Genomic DNA, 14,487 nt, shown 5'->3' on the forward strand with positions numbered 1-14,487 from the left:
TGTTGAGGGACCTCCCCAGAACCACATCTGAACCAGGTCAGGAGGAAGGTGAATCCTCATTAGCTCTTAGAATCGTAGAATTGACAAGGTTGGAAAAGATCTTCAAGATCACCAAGTCCAACCCTTAACCTAACACTGACAAGTCCACCACTAAACTGTTTGTGAACACTTCCAGGGACTGTGATTCCACCACTGCCCTGGGCAGCCTGTTCCAATGCCTGACTGCCCTTTGGGGAAGAAATTGCTCCCAATATCCAGTCTAAACCTCCCGTGGCACAGCTTGAGGCCATTTCCTCTTGTCCTATCCCTTGTTCCTTTGGAGAAGAGACCAGCCACCTCCTAGTGCTTCCTCACTATTCAAACCTCTTTAGAGCAGGTTTTCAGAAGCACAGACCTCCTCTGGGTAATGAATTGCATAGCCTCATGTACACTAGCATGAATATATGAAAGCAGAAAGATGTTGATGGTGTATAACATAATTAATCTCTCCAAGCAGAAAAGTGACCCATGTGTCATAAGGGTCACATTGAGAGAGTTAGAAAATGTTCCTCTGAAAATTGCTTGTATTACAATGAGGCTGTTTATTCTGTGGGTGCCAGAACACATTAAAAATTACATATTGAGAAAACTGCCACAAAAAAAAAAAAAGAACTCAGCTCCTGTAACCACAGTAACTGAACAGCACCGAACATTACCTGGTCTAGCGGAAGGTGTCCCTGCCCATGGCACGGGGTTGGAACTGGACAAGCTTTAAGGTCCCTTCCATCCCAAACCATTGTATGATTTATACCTACCCGTAGGTTTCAAATGTTTTCTCCTTAAACCAAAGAGTAGTTAAAACAATAATCGGTCTATCTGCTCTTGTTGAAGCTTTTTTTCCAAACCCAGTAACTGAGGGTTGAGATGCAGCTGAGGACACAACAACCCTCAATACAAACTTTCAGTAGCTGTTTAGAAGCTATTTTGCTTCCAGGGAAGTGATTTAGCCTTCTGCCTCCCCAGGCAGGTCTCAAAGAGAGGAGGACCTTGAGGCAGAGCTCTTGAAGGACTCCAAAAATGCAAATACTTCTCCCAGATGACCATGGGAGGGCTCAGAGGGGACCTCCTGGCTCCCCCAGAAGCCACTCGCATAGCACCACATTGTCATGCTGTGAAGAGTCTCATGTCCCTTACTCAATGTCTTGCATTCACTTACATGTTGCCTCAGTAACCTCCAGATGGCTGTTAGCAGAAAATGAGGAATTTAGTCATGGCAGGACCATCCCAGGACTCTGAGCCAACAACTTCCAGCCAATATTTGTATCTTCACAACCCTTTCCAATTGATACAAGACCATTTGCAGTTTTCCCAGTCTCAAAGGTGGGTCTGTCACCCTCACAGGTGAGAAATAAGCTCTTAGTTGATGGCACAATATCCCAGGAGCAAGAAAGCAAGCAGCAAGCAAACAAAAAATGATCCTGGTTCTCATTCCTTCTGCACAATGACCCCAATTATACCATATCACATCATTTGCATTGCCACCACACAGCCTTTTATATCTGCTTGAGTTGCCATTTTAAACCATTTAATCTCAGCCTACCTTTAAAAAAAGGCTTGCAGAAAATTAGACGCTTTCTGCTGATGCAGTTAAGGGAGCTAATTTCAATTCCAAGGCAAACAAGATTTATGCAAGTTAATAGCCTTAGCAGTCCAGAAGCCATCTAGAGTAAGGCTCCTGTTGCTCTGTTTTAATAATCCATGGGACAATCCCAGGTATCTATATAAATTGGATCCTCCAGATCTTATCTAATTTCCAGGCAATAATTTCCACAGGGCAAGACAATATTTACTGCTAATTTCAGAAGTGTGCATATGACTTTTCCTGGCTTTGCATGTGGCCCTGAAACATCTGGGGCAGCAAAAAGATAGTTTCCCACTTGGTGCAGGATTAAATACCACCAGTGGTAAAAAAAAATATAGTTGGTTTCAGTGTCTGCAGCGTCAATGGTTTACTCCTTCCGCCACTGCAGGGGCTGCTGGTACAAAGCTGGTGTTCAGCAGCTCCGATATTTATAAGCAATGCAAAGTTCTCCACAAGCATAATAGACTGAATTTCTATAACACTGGAGGTCTGAAGAATCACTAAATTAATGTCATTGAGATATTTTAACTCCTGCAGTTTATTAATCATGCTGGAGAAACATCCAGTTCCTGCCTCTCTTCTTATGCCAACATATTGAAAACCAGACAATTATTTCACCCACGGAAGGGAATATTTCCTTATGCAGAGCCTGATTTTTCTGAGGAACTGATCGCAATGAGCTATCTCCAGTTTCAGCAGAACTCAGGATAGTTCACAGCCCTTCCCCACACACATTTATGTTGTTATCTGTATAACATTTGTAACAGCCATCAATGCAATTTGTCAATCCCTGTGTTTGCTTCTCCAAGCACTTGCGAAGTACAAGGGTAGTGGAGGGTCTGTGGGTGAAGATGCACATGTTTCAATATCCCAGTTCTCACACTTGCTTACACAGCCCCAGGACCCGTGCTTCCAGAGGCACAACCGGAGCTCTGCAGCTATTCCCATCCCACCCGGACTATCCAGCAAAACACATTTTCTGTTGTGAAATGAACAAGAAAAAACAAAAAACCCAAATCCATGTGCAATCACTCAACAACCCAGCACCAAAACTGAGTGGACAAGCCCCTATGCCACTGAGCAGGAAAACGGACAAGGCTACATTTCCCACCTGTGGGAAAAGTACTTGGAGGCAGGGGAAATTATAGAAAACTGAGGTCTCACAGAAGTTGTAGTATTAAGGAAACTTTTTTAGGGTGAAATATAGTTGCTACTTCCAGGAGGGTTGGCATGCACAGGGTCTGCTCCACCATGGTTCTCTAGGCAACTTGACACCCTGCCACCTTAGCACATGGTAAGAGGAGTAATGAGGGTGGAGTGGAGACACCATGGCCAGGCTCTGCTGTAATCCCCGCAGGGATGGGAATGTGATGGTACCATGCAGCTGATAAACCACAGAGCAGCTGTCAAATGGAAAATAGATGTCTGTTGCTGAGCCAGCAGTGATGGTGAAACTGCTTTCCTCAGACGAACTTTGCTCCTTTTAATCTCATCATAATATCAACACACACCTCCATCCCAAAGTTACACACCTCCAAGGTATGACCACCTCTCCCTGAGCATGTGCTATTTTCTTGACTATAAAAGAGAAGGGAGAGAATTCTACCCCAATGAGTAACAAAAGTCTGTATGACCAGAGTCATGCAAGCTCCACCTGAATGTAAAGAAGTATAAAAGTGAACAAAAGAGAGGAGATGTTGGGTAAGACTCCACTGTAGCCGATGGGCTGAACCTGTCTTCTCCCCCATAGGGATGCCTCTTGGGTCAGAACTCAATTCTGTGCACTCTATATGGTCAACTCACACTAACCTCTGTTTGGAACATCCAGGATTTGAGGGCCTGACTGGGACAGCATCAATCCCTCTAGTGCCTTTCTGCCTGGGTGATCAAAGCAGAATGCAGCACCCGGCAGGGTCTACTACCTGCAAGGAGGTGGTCACGTACCTGAAGGGCTAAGGGACAGGGTTGCTGCAGCCGCCTGGCTCTGCCTTGCTTTTGCTAAGGGTAAGAAACCAGCCTGCCCTGCATCCCCGGCTCGGTCCTGCATCCCCTGTGAGATGGTGACCCCCTGTGGAAAGCTTTTAGGTTACACATGTGAGGCTGCAAGAGGTGAAAGCATTAGCTCTGCACTGGATACAAGGCAGCTTTTACTTGGCCTCAGGTATCTGGGATCATTTTTCCCTGCTGGAAATCCATCCCTTACTTTCACTTGCCCTGCTCCTCGCTGCTAACCATGCCATGCCACCTTTCTGAAGATCAGTAGAGACACAAGAGCAGGGAAAGACCACAGCACCAACATAGAACCATAGAGTGGTTTGGCTTGGAAAGGACCTTAAAGCTCATTCGGTTCCAATGCCTGCCACGGGCAGGGACACCTCCCAGTAGACTGGGTTGCTCAAAACCCCATCCAACCTGGCAAGAGCCACTAAAGAAGTCCCATCCCAGGCTCCCTATACCCAGCATTTGACAACCTCAGCAACCTAATGGCAAGCCCATCTGAGCAATCACCAATGAGGAAAGTCATGTATCACCCAACGCAGGGGTCTGCAGTCAAGAGCAGCCCTCCATCCTGGTCCTGCTCTCCAAAACCAGAGACTGGGGTTGTTTCCCAACAGCCCAGGCTGGACCACAAAAAGGTTTCCTCCAGCCTTCATGCAGGTGCAGTGCCCGTTAATCTTTTCCAGCCCTAGGAGACCCAAGTGAGGTGGTCAGACATCATCTATCTCCAAGGAGGACTTGTGAGACAGCATCTTCCACAAGACAACACGGGTGCCCCAGGACAATGCAGATGTTGATGATCAAGCCCAGGAAAGAGCAGCCCAAATGTCAGCAGCAGGATGTTCTGGCAACATGTGCATCTTATGGGCTGGCTTCAGACCCCATCACACAGCACCTTCCCCAAGGGTAGACATTCCCTCAACATTCCCTGTAAAATAAAAAATAGAACCTTGCTTGCCTGTGTCAGTATTTCAGACCAACGTCCAGTCTGTGTCTCTCTGCTGACTGAAGCAGAGTTTCTGTGACTTCAGTGAGATTTGGGAGCCCATCTCATCCTGACACCCTTTGCTGTCTGCACTGGAAGGCCCCCATAGAGAGCAAGGTGTCCTGCCACAGTTCTTGTGCTGGCTGCATGTGCTTTGGGGGGTGTCAGGGTGAAGGACCAGACACCAGCCCTGTGACCACTCACCAGGTCCACTGACAGGGTCATCCCCAGGACTCATCCTTGCTCTCCAGCTCATGGAGGGCACTGGGAGGGGAACGGATGCTCACCAGACACTGCAGCCTTTTCCATGCCAGGTTCTACCATGAGCATCATCCCCAGAACAGCCAAGGATGTTGAGGACTGCATCCCTGATCCACAGCTTTGCACCAGCCCAGCACTCCCTATCCTGTCCTGACTGGAAGCCCTCCAGATAGCCAAAATATAGGGAGGCAACATCCCCATCATCATTCCTCCCCTCCTAACCCCAGACACATTGAAGCACTGTGTGCTTTTTCCCCTCTCTGAGGATAACCAGGCTCATTTCAGTGCCCTCAGTATCAAATGTGGCACAGATCTGAAATGTGATCAAAACATGCCAGTTTAAATGCCATCCTGTGCTGCAGTCTGGGTTTCTCTACAGCAGCTGCTTCCCCCAGCAAGTGCAGGCTTTGGGTTTGACTCCAATTAGAGGTGATAATCAATGGGTCAAAAAGATTTTTCTGAGAGCTCTTGATTTGTGCTGGATTGCTGCAAGCACATCTGCGCTTCTTTCCCTCTAATATACGAACTCCGCTGCTTCTTGCTTTCCCAGCACAAGCATCTGCAAGAAGCATTTGCAATATTTGGGAGGGAGTAGTTTAAAGTGGCACAGAGCGAAAAAAAAAAGTCTCTTGCCAGCTCTCCAAACAGAATTCAGACCCAGGTTTGTTCAAACAAGACAAAAGACAGACAAAGCATCAGACTGAACAGCAAAAGCATTTCCAACTATGTTATCTGGCTAACATAGAAAGCAGTGGAAATACCCACTATTCAGGGAGGAAAAACGCAATAAAACATCTGCAGTCATCTTAACCAGTCCCATGAGTTTTAGCGAGGGAAGGTCAGTGTAATTAACCAACCTGCTAAACTAAATCCATGCTCAGAGGTCCAAAGCTAATTTCATTTTATTAGCTACTGCTCTTCCTAAGGGGAGCCTGCTCCTGAAGAGCTCCCACAACATCTGCTTTGGGACCAGCCCTGTGAACCCCCCTAGTGCCTCTGCATAATTGGAGCTTGGTACATGCAGCTTCACACAAACAAGCTGCAACATGGTATGTGAAAAACATCCTTCCAAAAGGTTCTGGTGCCCCCTCTCCTCCAGGGATGTACTCAGAACTAGTATGGCTGCATTCATAAACACAGACAAACTTTTATCCAGCCTCTTCCTCATCAGCACAGTTGACTTCATCCAGCTTGATTGGCCATCAACAAGCTAACACCAGGCTCACTAACCACAGAAGTTCCCTGACACTCCTGTGTGGTAAAATCACTGTGCTTTTGGCACCCAGAGGTAGGAACTTCCCTGGGCAGCTGCTGGGAGCGTTCAAGGCCAGGCTGGACGGGGCTTGGAGCAACCTGCTCTAGTGGAAGGTGTCCCTGCCCATGGCAGGGCGTTGGAACTGGATGAGCTTTAAGGTCCCTTTTCATCCAAACCAGTCTAGGATTTATCTGCTGGTGGAGAAGAGGGGACAGTGCCTCCCAGCAAGGCCCAGTACAAGAAGGGAATTGTGAGTCACTAGTGGTTTTTTTCCAGCTGGAGGAAGAGAAAGATTTCCCCATCATCAGTGCTATACACACATGTACCCACACCCACTCTGGCAAGGTCAAAACCAGCACCCAGCACACACTCCACTGCTCATGCACCAGCTTATCATGGAGATGAACAGTTGAGCTTCTCCTTTTCTTCCCTGTTACAAAATCCTACAGTAGGAGCCTACCAGCTCACAGAGGTTGAGCAATGCCATACCAGTTAGTGGCAACACCCCAGAAAGGCTTTAGCAAGTGTCACATCAAGCCCCAGGTCCTGCCCCAGGGTCCACCACCACACCAAGCCATGCCCCATGTCAGAGGGAGAGAACAGGGAGACGCTCATGAGGGATTTGCACTGTGGAGCCTGCAGGCTGGCTTCTCTTCTCACTCTAGCTGGGTGGGCACCAAGAGTCCTCTTCATCCCTCCTTGCTCAGCCTGGGACCATGGTGCCTGGAGAGGAGAACCAGGCACTTGCCTCCCAACCTTCTCACCAGCAGGACATCACCAAAGCTGGGCTACAAGACTCATGGAGGAGCCCATCAACAGCAGGGACCCAACTTAGGACACTTCCCTGCTCAATCCTGCAGAAATGATCTCCAGATCAACATTGTGTCCTGCAAGGAAAGAGATCTGAATTCTTAACTCTCTAGTCTCATCATTAAGACATAAAGCACAAAGATTCAAAATGCAATGTGGGTTTGATCTGCAGATTTGATCTCCTGAAGGATTCACACTACAGTGATTCTAAGGCATTGCATGTTAACAATGAATACAAACAACCCAGCATCTTCAGTCACTCACTAAGAGGTCTCCATGACTTAGGCTAAGTAATATTGTACATCCTGAGCACATGTACCTTGGCAACAGCACTGGGAGGCCCAGCCCTAGGGCTGCAGGGTGACCTGGATCCTCACATGGTCACTTCCTTTCATAATTGCAGGAAATTGCAATTTAGGCTGCATGCAAAGGGAAGCATCCATACGTGGAAGGATTGCTAATATAGCTTCAAGGATCTCAGAAAGACCCTGCAATGCCACATCTCAGAGAACAGCAACAAGGAGGGTGAGAGCCAAGAATTGAGGAGCCCAGGGTTGGCCATGTGCTGCTGAACAGGGCACAGTCCCACAGGGTCTCAAAATGGCCAGGGTGGGACCCAGACCCAGGCTCCACAGACAGGGTTCATTAACAGCCCCAGAGACAGCGAGGGGAGGAAACACAAGCAGAGTCCCTCCAGGGAGCCCAGCCTGGAGCAGGAGAATGGGCTGAGGACAAAGCTACAAGGCAGGTCCAAAATCCATGCCACAGCCAGGGCTGGAGATAAGGACTTACCTAATGCGGCTCAGACAGGGTCAGAGGACACACGTTTAAGTTCACATGTCTTGGGCCACAGACAGAGGAGGTACGTGGTCCCAGGATAGGTAGAAACGTGCCAGCCTGGTCAGCTGGAATCCATATTTTTGCTAATGAGTTTATATCCCTGTTGCCTTCAACTGAGCATGCCATAGCTGGGACATGCCATAGCTGGGGCACAGCAGTAATTCCCACATGCTCCAAAAACTTGCTGACTTTCCCAGCTCCCTGTCCCAGCTGTCTTTGCAGAGCTAGGACCTACAAGTCCATGTGAGTACAGCAAAACTCTGACCTCACCTGAGTTTAAGGAAGCACAACCCTGGAACTGATCCATTGGGTACAAGCAAAGCATAACAAGAGACAGCATGAAATAAGCACTTCCTTGGTCACTTGTTCACATCTGTCACCAACATCTGAAGTCAGGCAGCTAAAAATGAGGGCTCAGTGTTCAGCTGAACAAGCTACCACCAGCCAGCCAAGGAGAAGGACCTGCCAAGCAAAATGCTCTTGGCAGGGGAACCTCCACTACTGCCCTTAGCCTGTTGCACATGCAAAGTAGCACAGCCCACAGTGGAAGGTGCTTAAATTAGGTCAGGCTTTTTTGGCATTTGGTCCAAGTGGAGAACATGTAGGGACAATTAGCAAGGCTGACACTCAGCAGCTTGTGAAGATGGGGTAATCTGTGCCATTCCTTCATGCCCTTAGTCATCAGCATTTCAACATGAGAAGACAGCATCTTTGAATTTCAGGAGCTCATAACACTTCTCTGGCACAGATGCTCTTTTTCCCCCACACCCTGTTCAGAGCCACTGGGTAACAGAGCTGAACTAGTAGAAAATCCTGGTTACATCCATCTGCATCCTGATTTCTTGCCTAGTCTCCTTTCTAAGAACCAGTGCAATCTCCCATACAGGCCTCAAGCCAAGATGCTAAAAGGGAAATGCAGGCAAACCCACCAGAAGTATGATGGAGCCCCTTCACCACTGCCCAGTGTTGTATAAATACTGAAAAATGGGAAATAAGCTTGTAGGAATGGAGTTGTTAGAAAAATGACAAGTGAGGGCATCTGAGCAGCTTGGCACCAGGATTTCCTGGATCAGCAGGGTTACCGATCCAACGATACAGGAGACACCTGCGCAATCACTGACCTGGCTGGCAGGACAAACAGGACATCTTCACGCACAGCACTCAGAGGGAATGGGGCAATGATGGGGGGAAGCAGAGGGACTAATTCTTATCAGATCTGAGCACATCCTGGATGGAGATCTTGGTGTCAGGCAACCAGCTCATCCCTTTGACAGCATGAATTAAGATCTGACCTTGTGCTCACTGCAAGCTCACCAAACGTGGAAATGATGGGAATAGTATATCCCTTGGGAGAAAGCACAACCCATAGAAGATGCACTCCAAGGGAGCTGTATTTCCCACTAGAAACACAAAGCCTCCATCAGACCCAAGCCCCTCACCCCCTAAACCCAAAGGTGCGGTTGTGTTAGCTCTCACCAAGGTATCATTTTTTAGGCAAAGAGTAACAGCACCCTTACACTTCTCACCTCAAGCTGCTTTCTCCAGCCATCAGATCACTCCTGCAGCTCTTCTCAGCACCCCTTCCACCTTCCTTTCAAAACAGGACCACCATGCCCAGACACAGGACTCCTGGGCATAAGGGTTAACATAGGGCATGACAGAACATTGGAATCAATTTATCCCCGGGTAAGATTTACCAAACAGGTATGTTTACTTCAAAACACAGAAAAGCAAAAGACACAAGATACAGAAATGCACCGTAATGACTCTGCAAAACAAGAAGCATCCCCAATGGTACTTCAGCACCTGAAAAATCACAGCCTCAGTATAAGCTTTGGCTCACCTGCCCAAAATCAGGAGCTCCACACTGCAGTGTCTTCAAAAGCAGAGTGTTTCTCAAGTGAAAACAGCTAAGAACTTCCTACTCTAAAACCAGAGGCCAGGTTTAGGGAACAAAGAGGGATGGTTTATCTCTCTTGTATCCAGGACCCCACATTCCTTCTCTCCCCATTCTTTGGGCACAATAGACTAGGTCACAAATAAAAGCAAACCCTCCCTCCCACTCAGCAGAAGCTCAAACAAAACCACACATCACAGCCATTATGAATTATTTTTTTATGTTTACAGTAGTCACTCTAACAGGGATACCAAGGGTGTTTTTAATCAGAACTCTGATGTTGGAGTTACTTCATTGGGAAAGCTGTAGAAAGACCAAAACAGCTGCCCTAGAATGTAATTACAAAGAATAAAGAGTTGAGATCATACTGTGCTTTAAAGGAAAGTTACCTAGTTTAACGTGCGTAGCACAAGCATACATAAGTAGAGTTAACAGGCATTGACAGAGCCCATCTCAGTTTGTGTTATTGCCTTTTTTTCTTTTAGATCTGAGCAACTGGTTGCTGGTCTCTGCTGGAACAAGGTAGGTTTATTGGCAGCTACTGTCCAGTAGTTTAATTTGGTTTAGCCAAGGAACAGTGTACACTACGAAGTTGCAAGTGGTGCGCTACAGAAAGAAAAAAAAACAGTTATAAGATTGGAGCAATAGTTGGTAACACTGTTTTATGCTATTACACTGTTTTACGCTATTACACTGTTTTACCACCCCACATGATCCAGAATGTATGCCACTTCCATAGCTCTCTAGATTTGCATTCTCCTGACAAGCATTCTGGAATACCACTCCTGTTAGTACCTACTCAGGATGAATCATTTCTCTCAAATAAACACTAACAGAAAAGCTGAACATTCAGCACTTCTGAAGCTCAGGTTACCTCCTTTACCTATTCACCCAGCTTTCAGCATGGGTAATACTCCAACATAAGCTCTCAGTCACAGGTAATCACAACCTACACAGCTAATCTGTATGTGCAAGTGTCAAATCATTGCAGCTGTCAGTGGTTCACACAAGCTTCCAGCTAGGTGCTTAATGGATCACCTGCATGCAGTTACACTTCTTACATGTGCAGGCAGAAAGGGCATGTACATGGAGAGGATAAGCCTGTTGCTGTGATTAACAGAAGTAATGAAGTGCTGTGGAGGAACCAGGCTTGGCCCAGATCAAGGCAGCACATGTTTGGTGCTCTCACCTGAAAAGCTAAAGTACTCCCTAAAGAGTACTGCTATTAGACAAGACTTTCATGTAACAGCCTGCTGGGCACAAAGAACAGGGGTAATCCGTCTCTTGTGATCAGTACTTAGCCCAAAGCACTACTCACAGTAATGTCAGTGCCCGTCCCCCCCCAGAAGGAGTGCCAAGTCATGCATGTTTACATCACCATGGGATAAGAGGAGCTAAGAACAGCATGGGGACTCTGGACACCGGTCTGAGAGCCAGACCTGTAGGTTTGGCAGAGCTTCTTCCCTATATCCTCGTGACCCAGACTATGAGCAATTTTTAAGAGTACTGAGGCATACACATACAGTCCTCCATGCAGCACAGCCTCAGATCCCCACTTACAAACCAGGCTAAAAGGCCCTGCCTTCTCTGTCACTGTCATCTCGCAAGACAAGTTCTGCAAGGGCAGAATCTTGTTAAGTGTAAAGGCATGAAGGCGTCTGATTTTAGCTGGAGCAGACAAGGGACACTGCCCACAGCCCTCTGTACTAAGCCAGCTGGAGGGAAGGGGTTGGAAAGCCAGGGGCCAGCTCTGGAGCTTACCTTAGTCATCTGCGGCGCATCATGGAGAGCACAGCTCTGGAGATCAGTGGCTGGCTTCGGGCAAGTTGTCCGACCAATCTCCACCTCCATTATGTACTTGATTCCAGACACAATCTGCAACAAGACAAGCAGACAGAAGCAGCTTTACTTGCAGCACAGACACAAAGGCTCTCTGAGGAGACAAGCCTAGCAGAAAGGCAGACAGTTTTCTGGTTACATGATGGCAACCCGACTCCAAAAGCATAGAGAGGATTGTGCTTGGTAACCTCCAGAGACGAGGCACTTGGCACCCTTGCAAAAACAGGAAACAAAATCCAAGTAAATAACTCTCACAGTGGAGCTGCCTTAGTCTGTAAACAGAGACATATATTAACCCATCCACAGCACAAGTTACCAACAACACACAGCACTCAACAGCATCGAGTTCGACAATACACAAACTATGAAAAAGGCTTTTACTCATTTTCTGTGGAAGAACCTCAGCTTGAACAACCCCTCAAGATTGAGGCCTGCTCTCTCCTCTACAGAACACGGGCCTCATTTCCAGCTGCACCCCGGGGGATGATAGGGCCGATCCCTCCGCTCCCCGCCGCCCCAGTGCCCACCCGCCCGCCGCCGCTCGCAAGCCCGCCCCGGCACCCACCTGCCTCTTGGCGCTGATGACCCGCACCACCCGGCTGGAGTACATGTCGTTGCTGGCCCTGTTGTACTCCGTCATGGCGAACTGCAGGGCCCGCTGCAGGCCCTCGTCGTTGTCGGCATTAGCGATGTCCAGCGGGGCGCCCACCAGCCGCGGGCGGTCCTCGCCGCCCCGCACGGCGCCGGTGAACACCAGTGCCACGGCCAAGAGCGAAACTAACATCCAACCTCCCGCCATGCCTGCGCAATCTGCGGCCCCCACCGGCCGATGCCATTTTAAAGCCGGCGGGGCGGGGCGGGCCTCGGCCTAGGCCCAAAACACCGCCCCGGCCCGCCCGCGCTGACGCCCCGCCTGCCGGCAGCACAAGGTTGGACACAGCCGGCCTCGGGCCGCAGGCGAGCAAACGCACTGCCGGGCGCGGGTGGCTGACGCCCGGCTTCACTGTGAGGGGCTCGGAGTGCCCCTGGACAGGCGTTACAGCCAGGCAAGGTGCCTGATCAGGAGCTCCCCTCCGAAACCCTTCTCCTCTATCTGCTTTCTTTTATCATGGCATCCCAGACTGGTTTGGGTTGGAACGGACCTTAAAGATCATCCAGTTCCAACCCCCTGCCACAGGAGGGACACCTTCCACTAGAGCAGGTTGCTCCAAGCCCCTGTGTCCAACCTGGCCTTGAACACTGCCAGGGATGGGGCAGCCACAGCTGCTCTGGGCAACCTGTGCCAGGGCCTCAGCACCCTCACAGGGAAGAACTTCTTCCTAGTGTCTCATCTAAATCTCCCTTCTGTCAGTTTAAAGCCATTCCCCCTTGTGCTGTCCCTTGGACCTTGTCAAAAGCCCCTCTCCAGATTTCTTGTCAGCGCCTTTAGGCACTGGAAGCTGCTCTAAGGTCTCCCTGGAGCCTTCTCTTCTCCAGGCTGAACAGGGAAGCATCTACGGTGCTCTCTAATTACTAGGGAATGAGGAAGGTCTAGAAGAGGGGTTTTCGTAGGATGATGGCAAACAGCTGGACTTGGACACAAAGCCAGAGCCCAGCATGTGCAGCATACAGGAAGAGGGGAAGTTTTGTAACAGCACCTTTTCAGTCTGGGGAGAAGCAGAGAGATTGAAAGCGAGAGGCTGAGCTTGGAGAAAGTCACGTTTGCCAGGCTGTGCAGGAGTTTAACTTGCCATTCAAGAGAACATCAGCTTCTAAGGAAAATTACTTGTTTTCTTGTCGGCCCCTTTAGGCACTGGAAGCTGCTCTAGGGTGTCCCCAGAGCCTTCCCTTCTTTCTCCCGGCTGAACAAGTCCAGCTCTCTCAGCCTGTCTCCAGAGCAGAGGTGTTCCAGCCCTCAGAGCATCTTCATGGCCTCCTCCGGACTCATTCCAAGAGCTCCACATCCCTTTTGTGTGGTGTTGGGCTGGGCTTTCTCTTTGGCAAGGCCAGTGTGGTGAGGAGGAGGAGAGGGTTTCAGCAACCCCAGAAATCTCTCTGTGCTGGGGCAAGGCCCTAAAGCCATCTTGCTTGTGGAAAAACACCCGTGTGCCCTGTCCATTGGGGAGGGGACAAGAGGACACTGCACTGGCATTACACTGCCCATAACCCTCTGCAGGGGTTCAGGAGGAGGAGGAGGATGTTTTCCTACATGGATCCAGGAAGTTGGAGACTTTTTCCAGGCTCTGCCTCCTCATGGGTTATTCTAGCGCTTATTTCCCTCTACAGCGGAGGGAAAATAAAAACCACAGAGCATTTTAAGCTACAAATGTGGCTCCAAGCACAAAACACCATGTGTCATTTCCCATCTCTGCCTCCACAGCATTGTCGTTACCTCATCTACGCTAATTGCTCTACTGAGGGGCATCTGCAGGAGGGGTGGCTTCCCGGACAGATTGCTTAACTTCCAGTCTCCTCTCATAACCACAAGCCCATCTCCCCCATCCAGTAAGGAATCCTAAGTTTGGGAAGACAGGACCTAATATAGCATGAGGGAGCTAGCTCCAGCGAGGTTTAAGTCTTTGTGGAGTTGTCAGGCTAAGAAAGGGTGATGTTTTGTGCCTGAATATCAGCAGCATGCCTTATGATGAAAAGGCAAGGGCTTGTGTGCTGACTGGAAAAGATGCTAGAATATCCAGCACCAGACTTATCACTGGAAAAATCCCTGTGATTGGCAACAGGCTGTGTGACTTAATTCAGCAATGACATGATGTTGGGGTAGTTCTTACAGCTAGAGAAAAGCAATAAGCACCACCAAAAGTACCAGAGAGGGGACTGGGACATGGGTATTGGGACATGAGCCAGAGCTGCTAGTGGCTGCAGGAGTCTGTCTCCATTTATCTTTTCCCTATTTGGCTTTGGATCTAGATGGGATCACTTTAAAACTCAAGGTTAGAGCTCGCCTAGTGTCTTTAGAGGCAAAGGCTCTCTTTGGCACTCTCAGT

General features: G+C 48.9%; 1 protein-coding gene across 1 annotated transcript; it reads right to left on the reverse strand.

Moving 5' to 3' along the window:
* Positions 1-9,866: 9,866 nt before the first annotated feature.
* Positions 9,867-12,635, reverse strand: LOC115614001 (cystatin-like). The gene is made up of 3 exons (XM_030500189.1): positions 12,072-12,635; positions 11,429-11,542; positions 9,867-10,273 (listed from the first exon to the last, which is right to left on the reverse strand). Exons 1-3 carry the CDS (start codon positions 12,303-12,305, stop codon positions 10,196-10,198), a joined length of 426 nt encoding a protein of 141 aa, XP_030356049.1. The 5' UTR covers positions 12,306-12,635; the 3' UTR covers positions 9,867-10,195.
* Positions 12,636-14,487: the final 1,852 nt, after the last annotated feature.

Source organism: Strigops habroptila, chromosome 10 (assembly GCF_004027225.2).
Source record: "Strigops habroptila isolate Jane chromosome 10, bStrHab1.2.pri, whole genome shotgun sequence".
Classification (NCBI taxonomy): domain Eukaryota; kingdom Metazoa; phylum Chordata; class Aves; order Psittaciformes; family Psittacidae; genus Strigops; species Strigops habroptila.